Genomic DNA, 19,697 nt, shown 5'->3' on the forward strand with positions numbered 1-19,697 from the left:
AATCTGTCATATCACACCTTCCCATGCTGCATCCTCTATAAATATTAAAATCCTATTTGTTATCTAAGGCAGCAGGAAACTGACAGTTTAGGAAAAATTCACTGACTGCAATTAATAAACAGCGAGTCCCTGTCTTTCTGAATAAGTGGCATTTTCAGAACAGTTTTGTCATGTGACTTAAAGCCCAAACAGCTCCAAGGTGTAAATTATAAAGACATTCAGAGACAACCCAGGAGGATTGGAGAGCTGGTATGAGGTCCCACCCAGGTATTATCAGACATTATTTTTCTGCACTTGGCATGACATCAGTGAGGCATCCATTAAAAAAAAATTGAGGTCACTGCCAAATTTCATAATTATTAATAGTTATGTGTTATGTTACAGGAATCAATTAAAAATATTTGTTTATGAAGTATACCTTGTTCTGACCCAGGCATGCTATTTAAAGCCAGATTTTTGTTTAAGAAAAATTGTTTCCTATTTTTTATGTATCTCTCTACTCTACTTTGCACATCCCTGAACAGCAGTATATAATCCCCTTCTGAAGATACTCACAGGTTTAGAGTGCTCATCTTGGGATTGCTCTCGCTTTTACATTTAGCATCAGTCTCTATGGGCCTGCCGCATTCCACTTTGTAATATAGAGACCCAGAGCATGAATAGAGTCAGTAAGGTCCATGTGTTTTGTTTGTGTGAACAGAATGCCTCAAACCACAATGGATAAGATCTGGGTAAGTAAAGGCTGCATTACCGGTTAAACAGTAATATGCATTGTGTGTGAGAACAATCATTAAACCGGTTGTTCAAAGCAGCATGAACACCCAGACTATCTCAAAAAATAACTTACTACGAGAATTAAGTAAATGCAAAATGGAGAAGCCATCTAGTCGTGCTGGTGACCTTGTGTTGTATGATTTTCTGGTGTTAACCATCTGAGAGAAATCGAACTGAAACAAGCATGGTTTTCCTTCAAACAGCATCGCCACTGCTTACCTTGAACCATGGGCAGTCGTTGGTCCCCGAGCGCTCCTGCCACCTTTGTACATCTGCCAGGTTACAAGCCTCTTTCAGTAAAATATATCTCAAGACCCTTCTTCATTGTACTCATGCTACAAGTGAATGTTCCGATTCATTGCTCAGTGCCTTCTCATGTTGGTGCAGCATTTTGAGAACACACTGTTCACGCAGTTTTATTACCCAAGAACTAAATCCAAAATCTTCTGGCTAATCATTACATGACTGCATGAACTTAGCCTTTGAATCTCAGTCCTTATTTGGGAAAGAGCCGAAACCATAGGAACCTGCCCACTTTTCTCCTACATCATAGCAGAACTCAAGCACCTGTGCTGCATTGCAAACAGGATTGGTAGCTATCTCTTACGAAACCAGTTCACCCCTCCCAACTCGTCCATCCAGAAAAAAAGCTACAGATTTATGCTTGGTTTTATTTTAAACAATTTTTTTTTTTGAACAAAAGATGTTTGCACCTGTAGTAGAAATCAACACTTGGGGCCACCAATATATGATGGTCATTAACAAATCAAATAGTGAATTAAAGAGCAACTTCTTTACCTAGACTGGTAAGAATGTGGAACTCACCACGAAAGGCAGCAGTCGAAGTAAACAGGTCTAGTTGGGTCGAATGGCCTGTTTCTTTGCTGTAAATTCTATGTATAATTCCAAGTTTTGGCCTTCACTATCGGACCTGTATTATGATATAGCACTCAATATAATTTTTTTAATCCACAGGGGAAATAAACATGTTGATAGGGATTGCACATGCAGTTAGAAGCAGAGTTACTTCCAACTTCCAGTGATCTGAACTTTAGTTTGAGTTCTGACATAATTGAAAGACCCGGAGGACCAAACTTGAATTCAAATCACTGAAGCCAAATTCCAAAAAGGTTACTGAGAGGCTGAGGCTGGATGATGAGAGGAATCTCACTTGATGGGGCAGTGGATTGGAAACAGTGCAATAATCTGCTTTACTAACACTGATCTTCATGGCAGAGTGTAGAAGAAAGCAGCAGTTTTTTCTATTCGTTCAATGGATGTGGTGTTGCTGGCTAGGTCAGCATTTATTGCCTATCCCCAATTGCCCTTGAGAAGGTGGTGGTGAGCCTCCTTCTTGAACCACTGCAGTCCTTGGGGTGTAAGTACACCCACAGTGCTGTTAGGAAGGGACTTCCAGGATTTTGACCCAGCGACAGTGAAGGAATGGTGATATAGTTCCAAGTCAGGATATTGTGTGGCTTGGAGGGGAACTTGCAGGCGGTGTTCCCATGCATCTGCTGCCCTTGTCCTTCTAGGTGGGAGGTCACGTATTTGGAAGGTGTTGTTGAAGGAGCCTTAGTGAGTTGCTGCAGTGCATCTTCTAGATGGTACACACTGCTGCCACAGTGCATTAGCGGTGAAAGGAGTGAATGTTTAAAGTGGTGGATGGAATGCCAATCAAGTGGAATGTTTTGTCCTGGATGGTGTTGAGCTTCTTGAGTGTTGTTTGAGCTGCACCCATCCAGGCAAGTGGAGAGTATTCCATCACACTCCTGACTTGTGCCTTGTAGATGGTGGACAGGCTTTGGGGAGTCAGGAGGTGAGTTACTCGCCACAGGATTCCTAGCTTCTGACCTGCCCTTGTAGCCACAGTATTTATGTGGCTGGTCCAGTTCAGTTTCTGGTCAATAGTAACCCCCAGGATGTTGATAGTGGAAGATTCAGCGATGCTAATGCCATTGAACGCCAAGATTCTATCTTGTTTGAGATGGTCATTGTCTGGCACCTGTGTGACACAGATGTCACGTTCACTTACTCGCCCAAGCCTGGATGTTGTCCAGGTCTTTTTGCATCTGGACACAGGCTGCTTCAGTATCCGAGAAAGTTGCGAATGGTACTGAACATTATGCAATCAGTGAACAACCCCACTTCTGACGTTTATGATGGAGGGAAGGTCATTGATGAAGCAGCTGAAGATGGTTGGGCCTAGGACACTACCCTGAGGAACTCCTGCAGTGATGTCCTGGAGCTCAGATGACTGACCTCCAACAACCACAACCACCTTCCTTCCTGCTAGGTATGACTCCAACCAGCAGAGAGTTCCCCCCGATTCCCATTGACTTCAATTTTGCTCGGGCTCCTTGATGCCATACTCGGTCAAATGCTGCCTTGATGTCAAGGGCAGTCACTCTCACCTCACCTCTGGAGTTCAGCTCTTTTGTCCATGCTTGGACCAAGGCTGTATTGAGGTCAGGAGCAGAGTGGCCCTGGTGGAACCCAAACTGAGCATCAGTAAGCAGGTTATTGCTGAGCAAGTGCCACTTGATAGCACTATCGACCACCCCTTCCATCACTTTACTAATGATCGGGAGAAGACTGATAGGGCAGTAATTGGCCAGGTTGGATTTGTCCTGCTTTTTGTGGAGGACATACCTGGGCAATTCTCCACATTGCTGGGTAGATGCCAGTGTTGTAACTGTACTGGAACAGCTTGGCTATGAGCGCAGCTAGTTCTGGAGCACAAGTTGTCAGTACTATTGCCGGAATATTGTCAGGGCCCATAGCCTTTGCAGTATCCAGTACCTTCAGTCATTTTTTGATATCACGCGGATTGAATCAAATTGGCTGAAGTCTGGCATCTGTGATGATGGGGATCTCCGAAGGAGGCCGAGATGGATCATCCACTCGGCACTTCTGGATGAAGATGGATGCAAATGTTTCAGCCTTGTCTTTTGCACTGATGTGCTGGGCTCCCCCATCATTGAGGATGGGGATATTTGTGGAGCCTCCTCCAGTTAGTTGTTTAATTGTCCGCCACCAGTCACGACTGAATGTGGCAGGACTGCAGAGCTTAGATCTGATCCGTTAGTTATGGGATTGCTTAGCTCTGTCTATCTCATGCTGTTTATGCTGTTTGGCACGCAAGTAGTCCTGGGTTGTAGTTTCACCAGGTTGACAACTCATTTTGAGGTATGCCTGGTGCTGCTCCTGGCATGCCCTCCTGCACTCTTCATTGAACCAGGGTTGTTCCCCTTGGTTTCCTTGTCCATGCTTCACCTAATACCATGAGACTTCATGGGGTCCAGAGTCAATGTTGAGGACTCCCAGAGCCACTTCCTCTTGACTGTATACCACTGTGCCGCCCGCCACCTTTGGTGGGTCTGTCCTGCTGGTGGGAGAAGACATACCCAGGGATGGTTATGGCAAGTATCTGGGTTATTGGCTGTAAGTGTTGTTGCTTGACTAGTGTGTAGGATAGCGCTCCCAATTTTGGCACAAGCCCCCAGATGTTAGTAAGGTGGACTTTGTAGGGTCCAGAGGGTTAGGTTTGCTGTTGTCGTTTCTAGTGACTTGGTCGATGCCGGGTGGTCCGTCCGCTTTCATTCCTTTGACTTTGTAGCGGAGTCAACCGCATTGCTATGGGTCTGGAGTCACATTCCTGGCCAGGTAAGGAAGGCAGATTTCCTTCTCTAAGGGGCATTAGAGAACCAGATGGGTGTTTACAACAATCAACAATGGTTACATTCCAGATTTATTAACTAAATTCAAATATCACCATCTGCTGTGGTGGGATTTAAACCCATGTCCCCAGTGCATTAGCCTGGGCCTCTGGATTATTCATCCAGTGAAATTACCACTACACCACTGCCTCCCCTCATTTATTGAGCACACTAACTACTGCACCTGACTTTTTAAATTCATTTTATGGGGATGAGAGCGTTGCTGGCCAGGACAGAATTTATTGCCCTTGAGAAGGTGGTGGTGAGCTGCCTTCTTGAACCACTGCTGTCCTTGGGGTGTAGGTACACCCACAGTGCTGTTAGGATGCGAGTTCTAGGATTTTGACTCCAATCTGCACTCCTGTTGAGCAAGACACTACATCAAGATCACAGTCTCACTATTTTGGGGCTTCTGAATAGCAACAAGCTCAACACCACTCAGGAAGCTTGACAGATGACTTGATTGGCACCCCATCCACCATCTTAAACATTCACTCCCTCCATCACCGACACACACTAACAGCAGTGTGTACCATCTACAAAATCTACTACAGCAACTCACCAAGGCTCCTTCGACAGCACCTTCCAAACCCCCGACTTCTACCACCTAGAAGGACAAGGGCAACAGATGCATGGGACCACCACCACCTGCAAGCTCCCCTCCAAGTCACACACCATCCTGACTTGGAACTACATCACCATTCCTTCATTGTCACTGGGTCAAAATCCTGGAACTCCTCCCTAACAGCAATGTGGGTGTACCTACCCCCACATGGACTGCAGCTGTTCAAGAATCACCACCTTAACCAGGACAATTAGGGAAGGGCAATAAATGCTTCTCTTGCTAATGATGCCCGCATCCCATAAATAAATAAAGTTTAATAATGAGCACATACCATTCTCTAGCAACACGGGCAGCATTATGACTGCTTTAAATCTTATTTGAATCAACAGCCTAATTTGACATCCAATATATATAGTAATGTTATCACAGTATCATTGACCAGATCATTTCTAACTTTTACAGTATCCTTCACATGTTTACTCGATCCTTGCCTCTTTACACACCCTTCCCAAATATTGCCCTCCCTTCTGAAGATGTTGACTCATTCGGATGGGTAGGATTGCAGGTAACAATCTCCCTCTGGTACCTCAAAGTAACCTTCATGTGTGATTCCAAGCAGTAATTGTCAGCAGGTTTTATGACTGTACTGAGTTTCACTGCCATGCTGGATCCTGTCCTCAGCTGATACCTATAGACACGCCTTCACTTTTGCCAAACACCATCTCATTCACTATATCAGACAAAACAAGGCACGAAAACTTGACAGCTAAGCATTGTATAAAGGATTGAAATTAACAGTGGTGGGAAAATGGTGTTTGATAGTAATTGCATACAGGTCTCTCAAAGAATTGAGACTTTGTGGGCAGAAGGAAAATTGGGACAGCTTCACAGTCAGTCAAGGGCAAATTTAGGATTGATATCAGGAAATCCTTCATACAAAAAGGGTTAAAGACATGGTATGGAATTCCAGCTTAGGATAGTGTAGGCAAAAACATTGGGAACATTTAAGAAACAGTTGGATGCCACATTAAGGGAAAACTATTTCCAGCTGAATAGCATCCCTCATTTATATTTAACTTATCCTGTGAAATACAAACGGAATCCAGCGAAATCCTTATTCACCTGCTAATAAAGTGACATACATTGTTGGCTATCGCTACAAGTCTGTTTGGAAAGAAACATCATGGACGAATAGATAAAATGTGATGGTGGATTAACATTCAGGGGTTTTGCATTATAAATTTTGGTGATCAGAAAGTATTTATGGAAGAGATTGAATGGACCGGATAGTCTCTAGAATAGGTTGGATTATACATAGCCTGTGGGAGAAACTGGCTTCACCAACTCAATGTCCTTTTGTTACTCCATCCATTTCCTGGTCTCAATGTTGATGACAACCTCCTGAATCCCTGTTTCACCGTACTCATCCCAGTAACCTTGACTCCCACAAAGATGATCTCCCCAACTTACTGACAGTGCACTTCCTCACTGCTAAGGCAGACATTCAACCTCCCTCATTCCTGCCAAGACCCACCCTGCTTCAGTCTTCCTGTCCCCACAATCCAGATTTTGAATTGTCAAATGTTGCTTTAAAAAGCACAAGTTAGATAATCTTTTGTAAGAATGGTCAGTTATAACTTGCAATATTTCTGTTTGCTGCCAACTGTAGAGATATGAAAATGGTGACCTGAACTATCCCAATTAGAATGCTGATGAGGAAGAAAGTGACAATTATAGTCAGGTAAACCCCAGGGACACAGCTTATATCCACCAAATTAACGGGTACAGATGGGAATGTGACATATTTAAATAATTAATGGACCAAAACAGAAGTTAAACACCATCCATCTTGGTGGGAAAATGACAGAGACACAAAAGATTCTCAAACACTGAACTGAAAGAAAAATATGTTACATTGATTTCTGTTGATCGGAGGTTCGCTTGAGAGTTGATACATTATGCGTATTACCAAGGATTACACAATATCTACAGCACAGAAACAGGCCATTTGTTCCAATAATTCCATGACAACTTTTGTGCTCCACAAGAGCCTTATCCTACCTTTCATCTCACCACACCAGAATATCCTTCTATTCCTTCTTCCTGCATGCGTTCAGCTGGTTTCCTCTTAAATGCATCTATCTTATTCGCCTCAACTACTCCTTACAGTAGTGAGTTCCACATTCTCACCACTCTCTGGATAAAGAAAGTTTCTTCTGAATTCCCCATTGGATTTATTAGGTGACTATCTTATCTTTATGGCCCCTAGTTCTGATCTCACCTACAAGTGGAACCATCTTCTCTACTTCTACCCTATCAAACCATTTCATGCTCTTATCAGGTCACCCGTAAGACTTCTCCTTTCTACAGAAAGGAGTAATTTTACAAGTCTGCACGGCCACTGCAGAGTCTTACTCACTGGCAGACTGAGCGCATTAAATAGTCCCTGTTATTTTACTTACACTACAGTTGGCCATGGAGAGGAATGGTTAGCAATCAGGAGTTGAACTGCCGCCTATCTGGTATTTCCAGGTGCATATGTGTTTGTCCTTTGGTGAAAGTAGTGCCTTTTGGTTAAATAGTCTACAAACAGTTCACACATGAAAAACTGTCCCTCGAGGTGATATACTACGAGGCCACAAATGTCTACGGAATTCTAGCCTAGCATAAGCCACTTAGTACAGGACAAGAGCAGTAAGAGGGAAAACAAGGAGGAAACTTTGCAATGAAGTTCAAAGTGCTAAATATTTATTTGGTAACTATAGTAGATACATGCATATAGTAGATATATGTTGGTCCAAATGATTGAGTCAAACTATTTCAAAAGATTTTCAGATGCATCCCCTCTTATTTTGCTATTGGAATATAAAGGCGCTGCCTCTGTTTCCATTAGCTGAACACGTAGAAACCTACGGAAAACTTTTCCAAAGCGTTGACAATTTATCTTTCCAACTGTTACAAACTGCTGTTGAGCAAATAAAGCTATTTAAAATTTAACTTTGATTCTTTGGATTCTCTTTTTATTGGGAGTTTCACTAAACTGTAAAGTACAAGCTAAGATTTGATCTAACTCACAACGTTATGTTATTTTTTTTTTTAAAAGAGATACAGCACTGAAACAGGCCCTTCAGCCCACCGAGTCTGTGCCGACCAACAACCATCCATTTATACTAACCCTATAGTACTCCCATATTCCCTACCACCTACCTACACTAGGGGCAATTTACAACAGCCAATTTACCTATCAATCTGCAAGTTTTTGGCTGTGGGAGGAAACTGGAGCACCCGGCGAAAACCCACGCGGGCACAGGGAGAACTTGCAAACTCCGCACAGGCAGTACCCAGAATCGAACCCGGGTCCCTGGAGCTGTGAGGCTGCGGTGCTAACCACTGCGCCGCCCATAATTATGACCAGCTGCCAGGGATCTGATCCCCAAACCGTTTGCTGTTCACTTACACATGCCAATGACATTACAAAGACTTGTGAGCAAAAATACCATAACCAAGAGTTTCTTCAATGCATAAGCAAAAAAAGCACAAAAAACATGTTATGTCCTGCCTTTGGAAAGAATTCAATAAAGCGCCCATTACAAGGATGATATTCTGTTCAAAGTTTCTGGAATATTACAGGTGCATTTCAGCATTGCATGAATGCAAACTCTGCAGTGTAAATTGTGCATGGAGTTGCGGTGATGAAGGTTCTGTCAGCAATGTGAGGGAATCTCATGCAGGAAATATCAAACCAACTCAACTTTGCACCGGCTGGAAACTTTAAAAAAAATCTTACTAATGTCGCCAAAGAGCCGATTGTCCTTTCATAGAGTTATACAGCACAGAAACAGACCTTCGGCCCATCGTGTCTGTGCCAGCCATCAAGCACCTATCTATTCTAATCCCAGTCCGTTGCTAAAGTTAAATTTAACCAACACTGAACTTGATTTTCTCTGGCTGGAGACTGGTTCAGAGTTGGCGGTTTAACATGCATAAACAGGAGCAGTAGTAGGCCATTTGACCCCTCGAGCCTGCTAAACCAAGATCATGGATTTTCTTCTCTCAAAGTCCCACACTATTCCCATACCCCTCTATTCCCTCAATCTATCGACCTCTCTCTTGAATATACTCAATAACTGAGCATCCACAGCTCTTTGGGGTAGAGAATTCCAAATATGCACAACTCTTTAAATGAAGAAATTTCCTCTCATCTCAGTCCTAAATGGTCGACCCTTATTCTGAGACTGTAACCCCCATGTTCTAGATTCCACAGCCAGGGAAACTCCCTCAAACCCCTTAAGAATTTTATATGTTTCAATGAGGTCACATCTCATTCTTTTATTTTCCGGGGAATATAGTCCTAGTCTACTTGATCTCTCCTCATAGGACAACCCCCTCATCCCAGAAATCAGTCTAGTGAATCTTTGTTAAACTCACTCCAACCAAAGCTTCAGTAAGGAGACCAAAACTGCACAGTCCATCAGGTGTGGTCTCACCGAGGCCCTATACAATTGTAGTGTTGCTCTCTCCACAGGTACATCTCTCAAACTGGTACCTGTAGAATAACAGTGTCCTGAAGGAGAAATAAGTAATTTGGGGGAAGACGGTGGTATAGTGGTAATGTCACTTAACTAGTAATCCAGAGGTCCAGGCTAATGCCCTGAGGACATGGGTTCAAATCCCACCACGGCAACTGGTGGAATTTAAGTGCAATTAATTAATTTTATAAATTTACAATTTTATAAAAATTTAAAAAAAATGGAATTGAAAGAGTCTCAGAAATGGTGCCATGAAACTAGAATTGATTGTCGTAAAAACCCATATGGTTCACTAATGTCCTTTTAAAGAAGAGAATATGCTGTCCTTACTTACATGTGACTCCTGACTCACAGCAATGTAGTTGACTCAGAACTGCCCTCTGAAATGGCCTAGCAAGACACTCCGTTGTCAAGGGCAATTAGGGATGGGCCTTGCCAGCGACGTCCACATCCCATGAAAGAATAATTTTTAAAAAAATCTTAGCACATCCTAAACCATTCCTTACCGTTCACCTTCCTGCAAGTTATGAGTCAGAGACAAAGTTATACAGCACAGAAACAGGCCCTTTGGCCCATCATGTCCATGCCGGCCATCAAGCACCTATCTATTCTAATCCCATTTTCCAGCACTTGGCCCGTAGCCTTGTATGCTATGGCATTTCAAGTGCTCATATAAATACTTCTTAAATGTTGTGAGGGTTCCTGCCTCCACCACCCCTTCAGGCAGTGCGTTCCAGATTCCAACCACCCTCTGGGTGAAAACACTTTTCCTCAAATTCCCTCTAATCCTCCTGCCCCTTACCTTAAATCTATGCCTCCTGGTTATTGACCCCCTCCACTAAGGGACAAAGTTTCTTCCTATCTAACCTATCAATGCCCCTCATTATTTTGTATACCTTAATCATGTCCCCCCTCAGCCTTCTCTGCTCTAAGGAAAACAACCCTAGCCTTTTCAGTCTCTCTTTATAGCTGAAATGCTCCAGCCCAGGTAACATCCAGGTGAATCTCCTCTGCACCCTCTCCAGTGCAATCACATCCTTCCTATAGTGTGGTGCCCAGAACTGTACACAGTACTCCAGCTGTGGCCTAACTAGCATTTTATACAGCTCCATCATAACCTCCCTGCTCTTATATACTATGCCTCGGCTGATAAAGGCAAGTATCCCATATGCCTTCCTAACCACCTTATCTACCTGTGCTGCTGCCTTCAGTGATCTATGGACAAGTACACCAAGGTCCCTCTGACCTTCTGTACTTCCTAGGGTCCTACCATCCACTGTATATTCCAGTGCCTGGTTAGTCCTCCCAAAATGCATCACCTCACACTTCTATATGGATGTCCCTCACTACTCTGGTTGAGTGACATGAACACTTGAGAATTTTAACTCCCAGTTGGGAAAGTGGGTTTATGAGTGGTTGGCTCAACTAGGATTGGCAGTGGGAGGGTCCAGCGCCAAAAAGGCAGACAGCCCCATCAAACCTAAAGGTGTGGAGATGGGAGGGAGGAGGGATCTTAGGCTGTTAGTGGAACACCCCTGTTCCTCCTTGTGCTACAAAGGAAGGTTTTAAACCTACCTGGAAAGGCCTGGCTCAACATGGCATTGGGGTCCTGTTGGATGTAACAGCACCCCGATTTGCATACATTGAGGCTTATATACCTGAAAAATAAGCCATTTTAACATTGAAATGGAGTGAGTGCTGGGTGAGTGATTTCATTTTAACTGCATGTCCACCTGGTTTGCACAGTTGAGGGGAATTAAAATCCTCTCCCTATTTTGCATTTCTGCAGAAGATCAAATCAATCAGATGGTTCAGCAGAACTGATCAGGGTGGAAGACAGGAGTGATCATTCATCGCAGTACCCGCCCTATGTAAGTATTTATTGGACTGACATTACTGATCAGAAACTATCTGTATAACCAGATGACATTTCCCAAGATTAGAAAGTCACTTACAGATACAAGAAGGATGTTTGCAGATGAGATGAGACAGCAGCTATTGTAAGGTTTGTGGAACAGCTAGCAAACCACAACCATGACAGGATTAGATGCAATATAAAAACTGAACACCAGAGGAAGCGGGCAAAGATAAAAAGGTACTTGGAGTGGAAAACAGTAAATTGCAATGAGATAAAAAAGGGAAATAGCCCAGCTGAATTGAAAAAGAAAACCTGGCAGATAACTTTTGGACAAACAATAGGAAACTTTCAAACAAAATGAACAGGACACAGACTAGACATATTCCCAGAAGCAAAAGGGGCAGCAAAAAGCAGGAGTTCCTTTGTCAAACAGCGAAATTATAATTAAAATGAACATAAAAAGAGACATTTCAAAAACTTAGGGCTTAAAACACAAGAAATTCAGGCGGAGTATACAAAATAGAGGGAGTGACCAACCTATAAAGAGAAGGGGAAATGAAGACAGACAGGCAGGGAGCAGAAAGGGAAATAGTAAAGAATTTTATATACACATTAAAAAGACAATAGTCAAAAGAAGGGTACAGCTAATTAAAAATGTTAATAAATCTCAGAGGATGAGGGAATATCAGAGATACTCCATTACGTTTCCTCATTATTCAGTGAATGAAAGTGGGAATGAAAGGGTGAACATAAGAAAAAGGAGCAGGAATAGGCCATTCAGCCCTTCAAGCCCGTTCTGCCATTCAATGAGATCATGGCTGATCTACTTCAACACCATTTTCTTGCACTATCCCTGTATCCCTTGATGTTTTTGATATGTAGAAATCTATCGATCTCAGTCTTGAACGTACTCAATGACTGACCCTCCACAGCTCTCTGGGGCAGAGAATTCCAAAGATTCACCACCCTTTGAGTGAAGAAATTCCTCCTCATCTCAGTCCTAAATGGCTTGCCCCTAGTTCTGAAGCTGTGAGAGTGAGAGAGCAAGGTGGAGCAATTAGACAGGCTAACAGTCAATAAAGAATTACAGAAAGTTAGTGGAACCTAAAGTAAACAAGACACTAACACAACTGCCCTGCTTTTCAGTTCTATCCCTCGCAAGGAGTGCTTTCTTGGACCTCTGCTCCATCCATTTACCCTGGAATCTTTCGTAAAAGTTACTATATCTATTTACCGCCCCAGAATGCTGAGACGTTAAAGAGGAGATAGCAAAGGCTCTGATACAGGATATTTCAAATATTCATGGAGTTGGAAGTTGTGCAGGAGATTGGAGGGTTGCCAAGGTAACATCTCTGTTCAGGAAGGTAGAAAGGAATAAACTTAAAAACCATACCCAGTCAGCCTAACACCGGAAGTGGGTAAGCTTTGACAGTCCATGATAAAAGAACAAAATTAATGTTCACCTGGAAAGATTTAGAAAATTTAGTTAAATTTAGAAAAACAGAAAATGCTGGAAACAGTCAGCAGGTCAGGCAGAATTTCAGATGAGGACAGCTCACGAGAACTGTTCTGACAAAGGGTCTACACCTCAAGCATGAACTCATCTCTTCTCCCGACAAGTGCTGACCAACCTGCTATATACTTCCAGCCTTTCCTGGTTTTGCTTCAAACGTCCAGTATCTGAGGTTTATTCTTTATGGGTTAAATTAAAGGCAGCCAACACAGATTTGTAAAGGCAAGTCAGATCCGACAAATAAGCGTTCTTTGAGGAAATAACAGAATATATTAATATAGGAAATTCAATAGCTGCTGCATAAAGAACTTGAAGAACACATGATTCAAGATGAATTACTGCAGCAGGGATATGAAGATGACCAAGGGCAGAAACCAGAGTCTTGATCTGCAGGTGTTTTTCCGACTAGGTTGATGTAAAAAGTGGAGTCCCTCCTCCAGTGTCAGTGTTTGGCCATTTTATATAGTTCAGGCCTCTGGACTGCCATGTTGGTGATACCCCTCTCCCCATCTCCATTTGGTGCTCAACTGCAGTTCGGTATTTTTCTGTATCTTTTCCCTCATTTTTGCTGGGCATCAATATGATATAAATGGTTTTCCCTTTAGTTTTCACAACAACTTGAAGGAAATAGACTTGCAGGGATAACAGGGATTGAGCGGGGGAGTGGGACGGACTGAACAGTTCCATGGAGAGCCAGCATGGACTCAAGGGGCCAAATGGCCTCGTTCTGTGCCATAAATGACTAATACATTATTATAAAGGAGCATCCATAGAAGCAGAAGGATTAAGCAATTATTAACATAAACCTCTTGAAGCAATATGCAAATGGCATCAGAGGAAGTCACTGGCCCAATTATAATTTCAAAGCAAAATAATCAAATGCACAAACAAAAAAAATACACGTGTGTGTGCACAAGAGAGAGGGAGAGCGAGAGAGAGAACTGGCTTATTCGCACAAAGTGTAAACATATCTCTGCACTCCCATTATATAGCTAATACAATCCATGGTTCATGGAGTTATGATGTGGGATTCAATTGTTGTATGATAAGATAGGATATTGGTAGTTATCAAATGTAATATAACTACATCATAGAAATTTATAGAATGGATGGAGGCCATTCAGCCCATTGTGTCTGTGTCAGCTGACAATTAGCCATCCAGACTAATCTCACTTACTGGCCCTTGGTTCGTAGCCTTGTAGGTTACAGCACTTCAAGTGCATATCCAAGTACTTTTTGAATGATATGAGGGTTTCTGCCTCTACCACCCATTCAGGCAGTGAGCTCCAGATCCCCACCAACCTCCAGATGAAAACATTTCCCCTCAATTCTCCTCTAAAGCTCCTACCTCTTACCTTAAATCTATGCTTCCTCAAAAACTGACTGCCTGTGGAAAAACAGCAAACTGCTTTCCTGAAAGCAAGATTTTTTTTTAACATTGTCTTCTTTCATTCTATTATACATTTCATTTATGAAATTGGATATGAAAATGCATGATTATTTTATATTAGAAATATCCTTAAGCTAATTACTTCAGACAATTAAATGGCCCTTTGAAATTTGGTTTGGCAATAGCATGTAAAAGGCTGAAAATGTAAGAGTATAAAATCCACTCATAGGTTAGCCTCTTAGCCTTTTAATCTGGTTGCAAATTTATTGTAATATTTTAAAAGCTTACATTGCCCTGCCAGCTAGCTTGAATATAAACCTACCTATCTGTCTTTCCACTAGAATTACTGACTCCTTCGGTTGTCAGTCAGCAATGCTTCGGTTTCCCCATCACAATAAGCTCATTTAATTTATTAACCATTCAGGATAGAATATAGTAATATGACTTATAGTGGAAGATCCCGAGAAATAATTACCCTTTTCTCTTCCATTCAACAACTTATTTGTAATCCATAATTTTGCTTGTTTGTCTAGTTCCAAATTGTCTCTTTTTGAGAGTTGCTCTCATCACAGATCATTTTGTAGGTTATAGTTTCAAATGGCTACATCTTCCAAGCCCCCAGTTTGTCTCCTTCCTTTCGGCCCTGACTCTGGCAGGTATTGTGCAGGCAAACAGATGTATTCAAATAAAGGCTTGAATAAAAGTCCTATATGCTGTTATCAATCATGTGCAATACATTAAGAATTAGCTCACCAACCTTTGAGAGTCATGAAATTCTGCTGGGCCCAGGCTAAAACAAAAGCCCTGATTTGACAGCACTCGAAAGGTTTCTTAATTCCACATCTCCAACAACTTATCAGTAATATGTTAAAGTGGAGGAATTGTTTATGGAATGAGGGAAAATTCTCCTTGAGCGAAAACATTAACAGACTATTAAATTGTCCAAAGTAATATAACAGTTACATTACTTCAAAAGTACCTCATTGTCCTGAGGTTGTGAAAGGCACTCTAGAAATACAAGTCTGTCTTTCTTTAATCTGCAATCTATAGTATACAGAATAAGCAGAGAATCTGTAGAGCAAAAAGCTAACAAAAGGACCCTATAGAATATTGACCTAGTCAAGAATCTATAGAACACAGACCTGTTGCAAAGCTATAAAAGTTCAGAACTGAACACAGAATCAGCAGACTACTGAGCAAACTAAAACGCTATCAAGTCATTTTTCAACATGGGTGCACCTCTGGGCATTACTTATTTATTAAACTGGAGTCTTGTCTCCATCTCTGTCTCATAAAAGGGAACTGATAAACCCAAGACTTATGAAATCTTTTATCTTCAATCGTCGAACAGCAAGCACTGAATTTCCTCAGCGCTCCTACTCCGCTACTGAAATTTTGCTGGAAGTACAGCGGAACGAATCCCTATTTGTGCACGTAAACAGCACTTCTGACACAACTAAATTATGGTGGAGGAGTTGGAGCGGGTCTGAGGTGCTGCACCCTCAAGGTTCCTATTGTGCAATTCCTGCTGCGTATATTAAGTGCTCCTTACCACCTGTCCCTCGTAGAAACATCTGTGCAGAAAAACATCTTTGACCACAAGTCCATCAGGCAGTGGGTCTGTACGTAAGGAGGCCCTGCAGGGAAGGGAGATGGTAGATCCTATCGGATGGTTCCCTGAACAGACTGTCAAACCCATCACCAGAACTTTCAAACAAGCCCCAAAAGCGTAGCTAGGCTGGTGGTAAGAAGGGCCCTCCTTCAGATCCTTCCTGCACGCCCAGAGTCTCGCCACCTCTGCATGCTGACCTCAAGGCAGCCGCGGTGGAGGGTGGGGGGGGGGAGAAAGAGACCATTGACCACCTCCATCTGGAATGTGCCATTGCACAGCAAGTCTGGAAAGAGATGCAATGGTTCTTGTCCAGTTTCATGCTGAGCAGCTCTGTAACATAGGGCTCAGTGCTCTGGGCTGTTCCCAGCGACGCACACCGAGACAAACATCAACTGCTGCTGGAGGACCTTCAACTCGGTGAAGGACGCACTTTGGTCTGTCTGAAACATGCTGGTCTTCCAGCACAAAGAGTTGTCCACAACCAAGTGTTGCAAACTGACACATTCCAAGGTCCAGGACTACGTGCTGAGGGACGCACTAAAGCTTGGGGCAGCCGCTGCAAAAGCTGAATAGGGAAAGGCCACGGTGTAAGCCCCTCCCGCCATAGTGAACCGAGGGGCTGGAAGCCATGTAAAACCCCTCGGGCTGTATACACCAGAGAACGTTTGACATGAAATGTAAAGGTACCTTGTAAAGGTAAAGGAGGAGATGGCATCGTGGTATTGTCACTGGACTAGTAACCCAGAGACCCAGGGTATTGCTCTGGGGACATGGGTTCAAATCCCACCACAGCAAAAGGTGGAATTTGAATTCAATTAATAAATCTGGAATTATAAAGCTAGTCTAATGATGGCCATGAAACCATTGTCGATTGTTGTAAAAACCCATCTGGTTCACTAATGTCCTTTAGGGAAGGAAATCTGCTGTCCTTACCTGGTCTGGCCTACATGTGACTCCAGACCCACAGCAATGTGGTTGACTCTTACATGCCCTCTGAAATGGCCTAGCAAGCCACTCAGTTGTACATAACCGCTACAAAATCAATAGCACTGTGGGTGTACCTACCCCACATGGACTGCGGTGATTCAAGAAGGCAGCTCACCACCACCTTCTCAAGGACTATTAGGGATGGGCAATAAATGCTGGCCTGGCCAGCGACGCCCACATCCCATGAATGAATGAATAAAAAAATATATATAACCTGAACTGGCAAGTGTAGTGAGGCACCTCATGTACTGTATTGAAAGAAACTGATCTGTATTGTGCTTTATGTAATGTCAAAGTTGAATTGTTATGTAATGTATTTTTGCAAATTTTATGAATAAACTATATTTTTGGGGGGAAAAAATTATTAGACCAGGTTTTGGCAATGCAGCTTGACATCTCAAAACACCTAGACCATCTAAAAATCGTTTATTTTCCCACAAAAACTCTTGCATATTAAGAAGTTGTCTGCTCTCCTGGGGGCTGAGGAGGTTTATCCAGTGAGTAATTGAGCCAAACAAAGCAGGAAGATCCCATGTTCGATACAAAGTTAGCGCTGACTTGGCTGCTCTCAGTTGAAGGGGCAGCAGGTGCACTACAACTGGCCTCATTCCCACTTGGTTAGGGTCGGGATGCTTAGTGGGTGGCAGAGAAATAGTAACCAGGGCTCCTGATCCTGATTGTTAACCAGTGACTCATGCTGGAAATGGTTATGGATGCCAAGTAAGGAAGTAATTGGGCTGGCTGTTAAATAACCTGCCAACAAACAGAAGCCTCACATATTCCCTGGAATTTAGAAGCTTAAGGGATGATTTGATTGACGTTTTCAAGACATTAAGGGGAACAAATAGGAGATAGACAGAAACTATTTGCACTGGGACGGCACAGTGGCGCAGTGGTTAGCACAGCAGCCTCACAGCTCCAGCGACCCGGGTTCAGTTCTGGGTACTGCCTGTGCGGAGTTTGCAAGTTCTCCCTATGACCGCGTGGGTTTCCGCCGGGTGCTCCGGTTTCCTCCGGATTGTAGGATTAGCATAAGTGGGTGGTTGTTGGTCGGCACAGACTCGGTGGGACGAAGGGTCTGTTTCAGTGCTGTATCTCTCTATGACTGATTGAGAAGTCTAGGACATAGTCTAAAAATTAGAGCCAGATCTTTCAAAAGTGAAATTAAGAAACCATTTTACAGATAAAGGGCAGTAGAATTTTGGAACTCTCTTCCACAAACAGCAATTAATGCTAGATAAATGATTACATTTTAAATCTGGAACTGATAGATTTTTGTTAACCAAAAGATAGTAAGGATATGGGGCAACGGTGGGTTAATGGAGTTAGGTCACAGGTCAGCCATGATCTCATTGAATGGCGGAACAGGCTCGAGGGGCTGAATGGCCTTCTCCTGTCTCTATAGAAAGTGATTTCCATTTCAAGGACTTACTGAAGCATCTGTGGAGCTACACCCCAGCAAGGAGTCAGTGTCTTCGGGGGGCGGGGGGGGGGGGCGGGAAGCGGAGAAAATTAGCACAACACTTTTAAAAATTGAAAAATGGAAGGAATTTGATCATTTCCATTAATATTAACAAGAGATAAAGTTAAAACATTTACATTGTATTTACAGCACAGAAACAGGCCATTCAGCCTAATGGTCTCTGCTTCACACGAGCCTCATCTCATCTCAATCTGAATTTTAGTCGTGAACTGATGTTTGCACTCATGTTTCCCTGGGATGAGGATGTCACTAATCTCAACTGGATTGTCAGGGCGGAGAAAGGGGAATACTGTCTGGGTGGGGTCATCTATTCCTCCATTAATGAGTCAAGGCTCCTGGTGGTTGGTCGGAGAACAACATGGGTAACATTGCTGAACATTTCCATGTGGAAGATGTTATCATCCTACTCTATTAGCCAGACTTGGACTGGTAATTTAGGTGATGAAAAGTAGGAAGTGTGCTCTTGGAAGAGGAAAAGTTAAAGTGAAAAAGAAAAACAAATCACAAGATGTTCAGGAGAGACTTGTATTGATGGAGCTTTTCACAATCTCAGGACATCCCAAAGCACTTGACAGCCAGTGAGTACTTAATGTGGTGTAACTCCTGTTGTAATGTAGGAAACACTGCAGCTAATTTACACACAGCAAGCTCCCACAAACGGCAATGTGATAATAAAAGCAAAATACTGCAGATGTTGGAAACCTGAAAGGAGAATAGGAGGGCGCAAAATGGAGTGGGATGCTCGGGGTCCCTTCCCCACCCGCTCCTGCCTCTGCCACCTTTTTACGCAGGGCGGTGGTGGAAAACGGCCCACCAGTCCCAGGCCAATCAAGGCCCTTAGGTGACCACAAGGATTTTACCCGCGGCCGCCGGGTGGCTCGGGACTGAGAGAAGCCGCCTGACACCCTGTGCCCGACGGAGAGCCGCCCCCACTGCCCCAACCACCCCCAGGACCCAACACAACCCCCGCCCCCCCAATTGACCACCCTTGCCTCGCTGGTGCCCGACTGATCACCCCCAGTGAGGCACCAGAAACTTACCTTCGTTCCGGGTTCTCCAACATCTTCTTTGCAATGGCTGGGTTGCAGTCCCAGCAGTGGCCACCGCTCCCAGTGGCGCTGCTGGGACTAAGAGCTGCTGGCCCACTGATTTGCTGGCAGCTCCACTAGGTGGAATGAGGTGCAAGTCCCGCCTCAGGCCAATTAAAGGCTTGAAGACCGCAAAATGCAGATTGGATCCCAGCCCAGGCGGAGGCGAGATCGCCACC

The 19,697-nt window shown here is 43.4% G+C and overlaps 1 protein-coding gene and 1 long non-coding RNA gene across 6 annotated transcripts in view; one reads left to right on the plus strand and one right to left on the minus strand.

Annotated features, from left to right (window-relative positions):
• Positions 1–19,697, minus strand: part of LOC137384900 (protein FAM107B-like) — a 146,283-nt gene that overhangs the window by 31,704 nt on the left and 94,882 nt on the right. The window contains exon 1 of one of the 5 annotated variants that reach the window (XM_068059575.1): positions 994–1,180. The exons of the other annotated variants lie outside the window; for them this stretch is intronic. Within the exon in view, the coding sequence (XP_067915676.1) occupies positions 994–1,003 (10 nt within the window). The 5' untranslated portion in view covers positions 1,004–1,180. Of the gene's footprint in view, positions 1–993; positions 1,181–19,697 lie in introns of those variants that run through there. 5 annotated transcript variants of the gene reach the window in all.
• LOC137384901 (uncharacterized) overlaps positions 230–19,697 on the plus strand; it is a 123,165-nt gene continuing 103,697 nt past the window's right edge. The window contains exons 1-2 of the long non-coding RNA XR_010977700.1: positions 230–267; positions 11,377–11,458. This is a non-coding gene — a long non-coding RNA (uncharacterized lncRNA). The remainder of the gene's footprint in view (positions 268–11,376; positions 11,459–19,697) is intronic.

Source organism: Heterodontus francisci, chromosome 27 (genome assembly GCF_036365525.1).
Source record: "Heterodontus francisci isolate sHetFra1 chromosome 27, sHetFra1.hap1, whole genome shotgun sequence".
NCBI lineage: Eukaryota > Metazoa > Chordata > Chondrichthyes > Heterodontiformes > Heterodontidae > Heterodontus > Heterodontus francisci.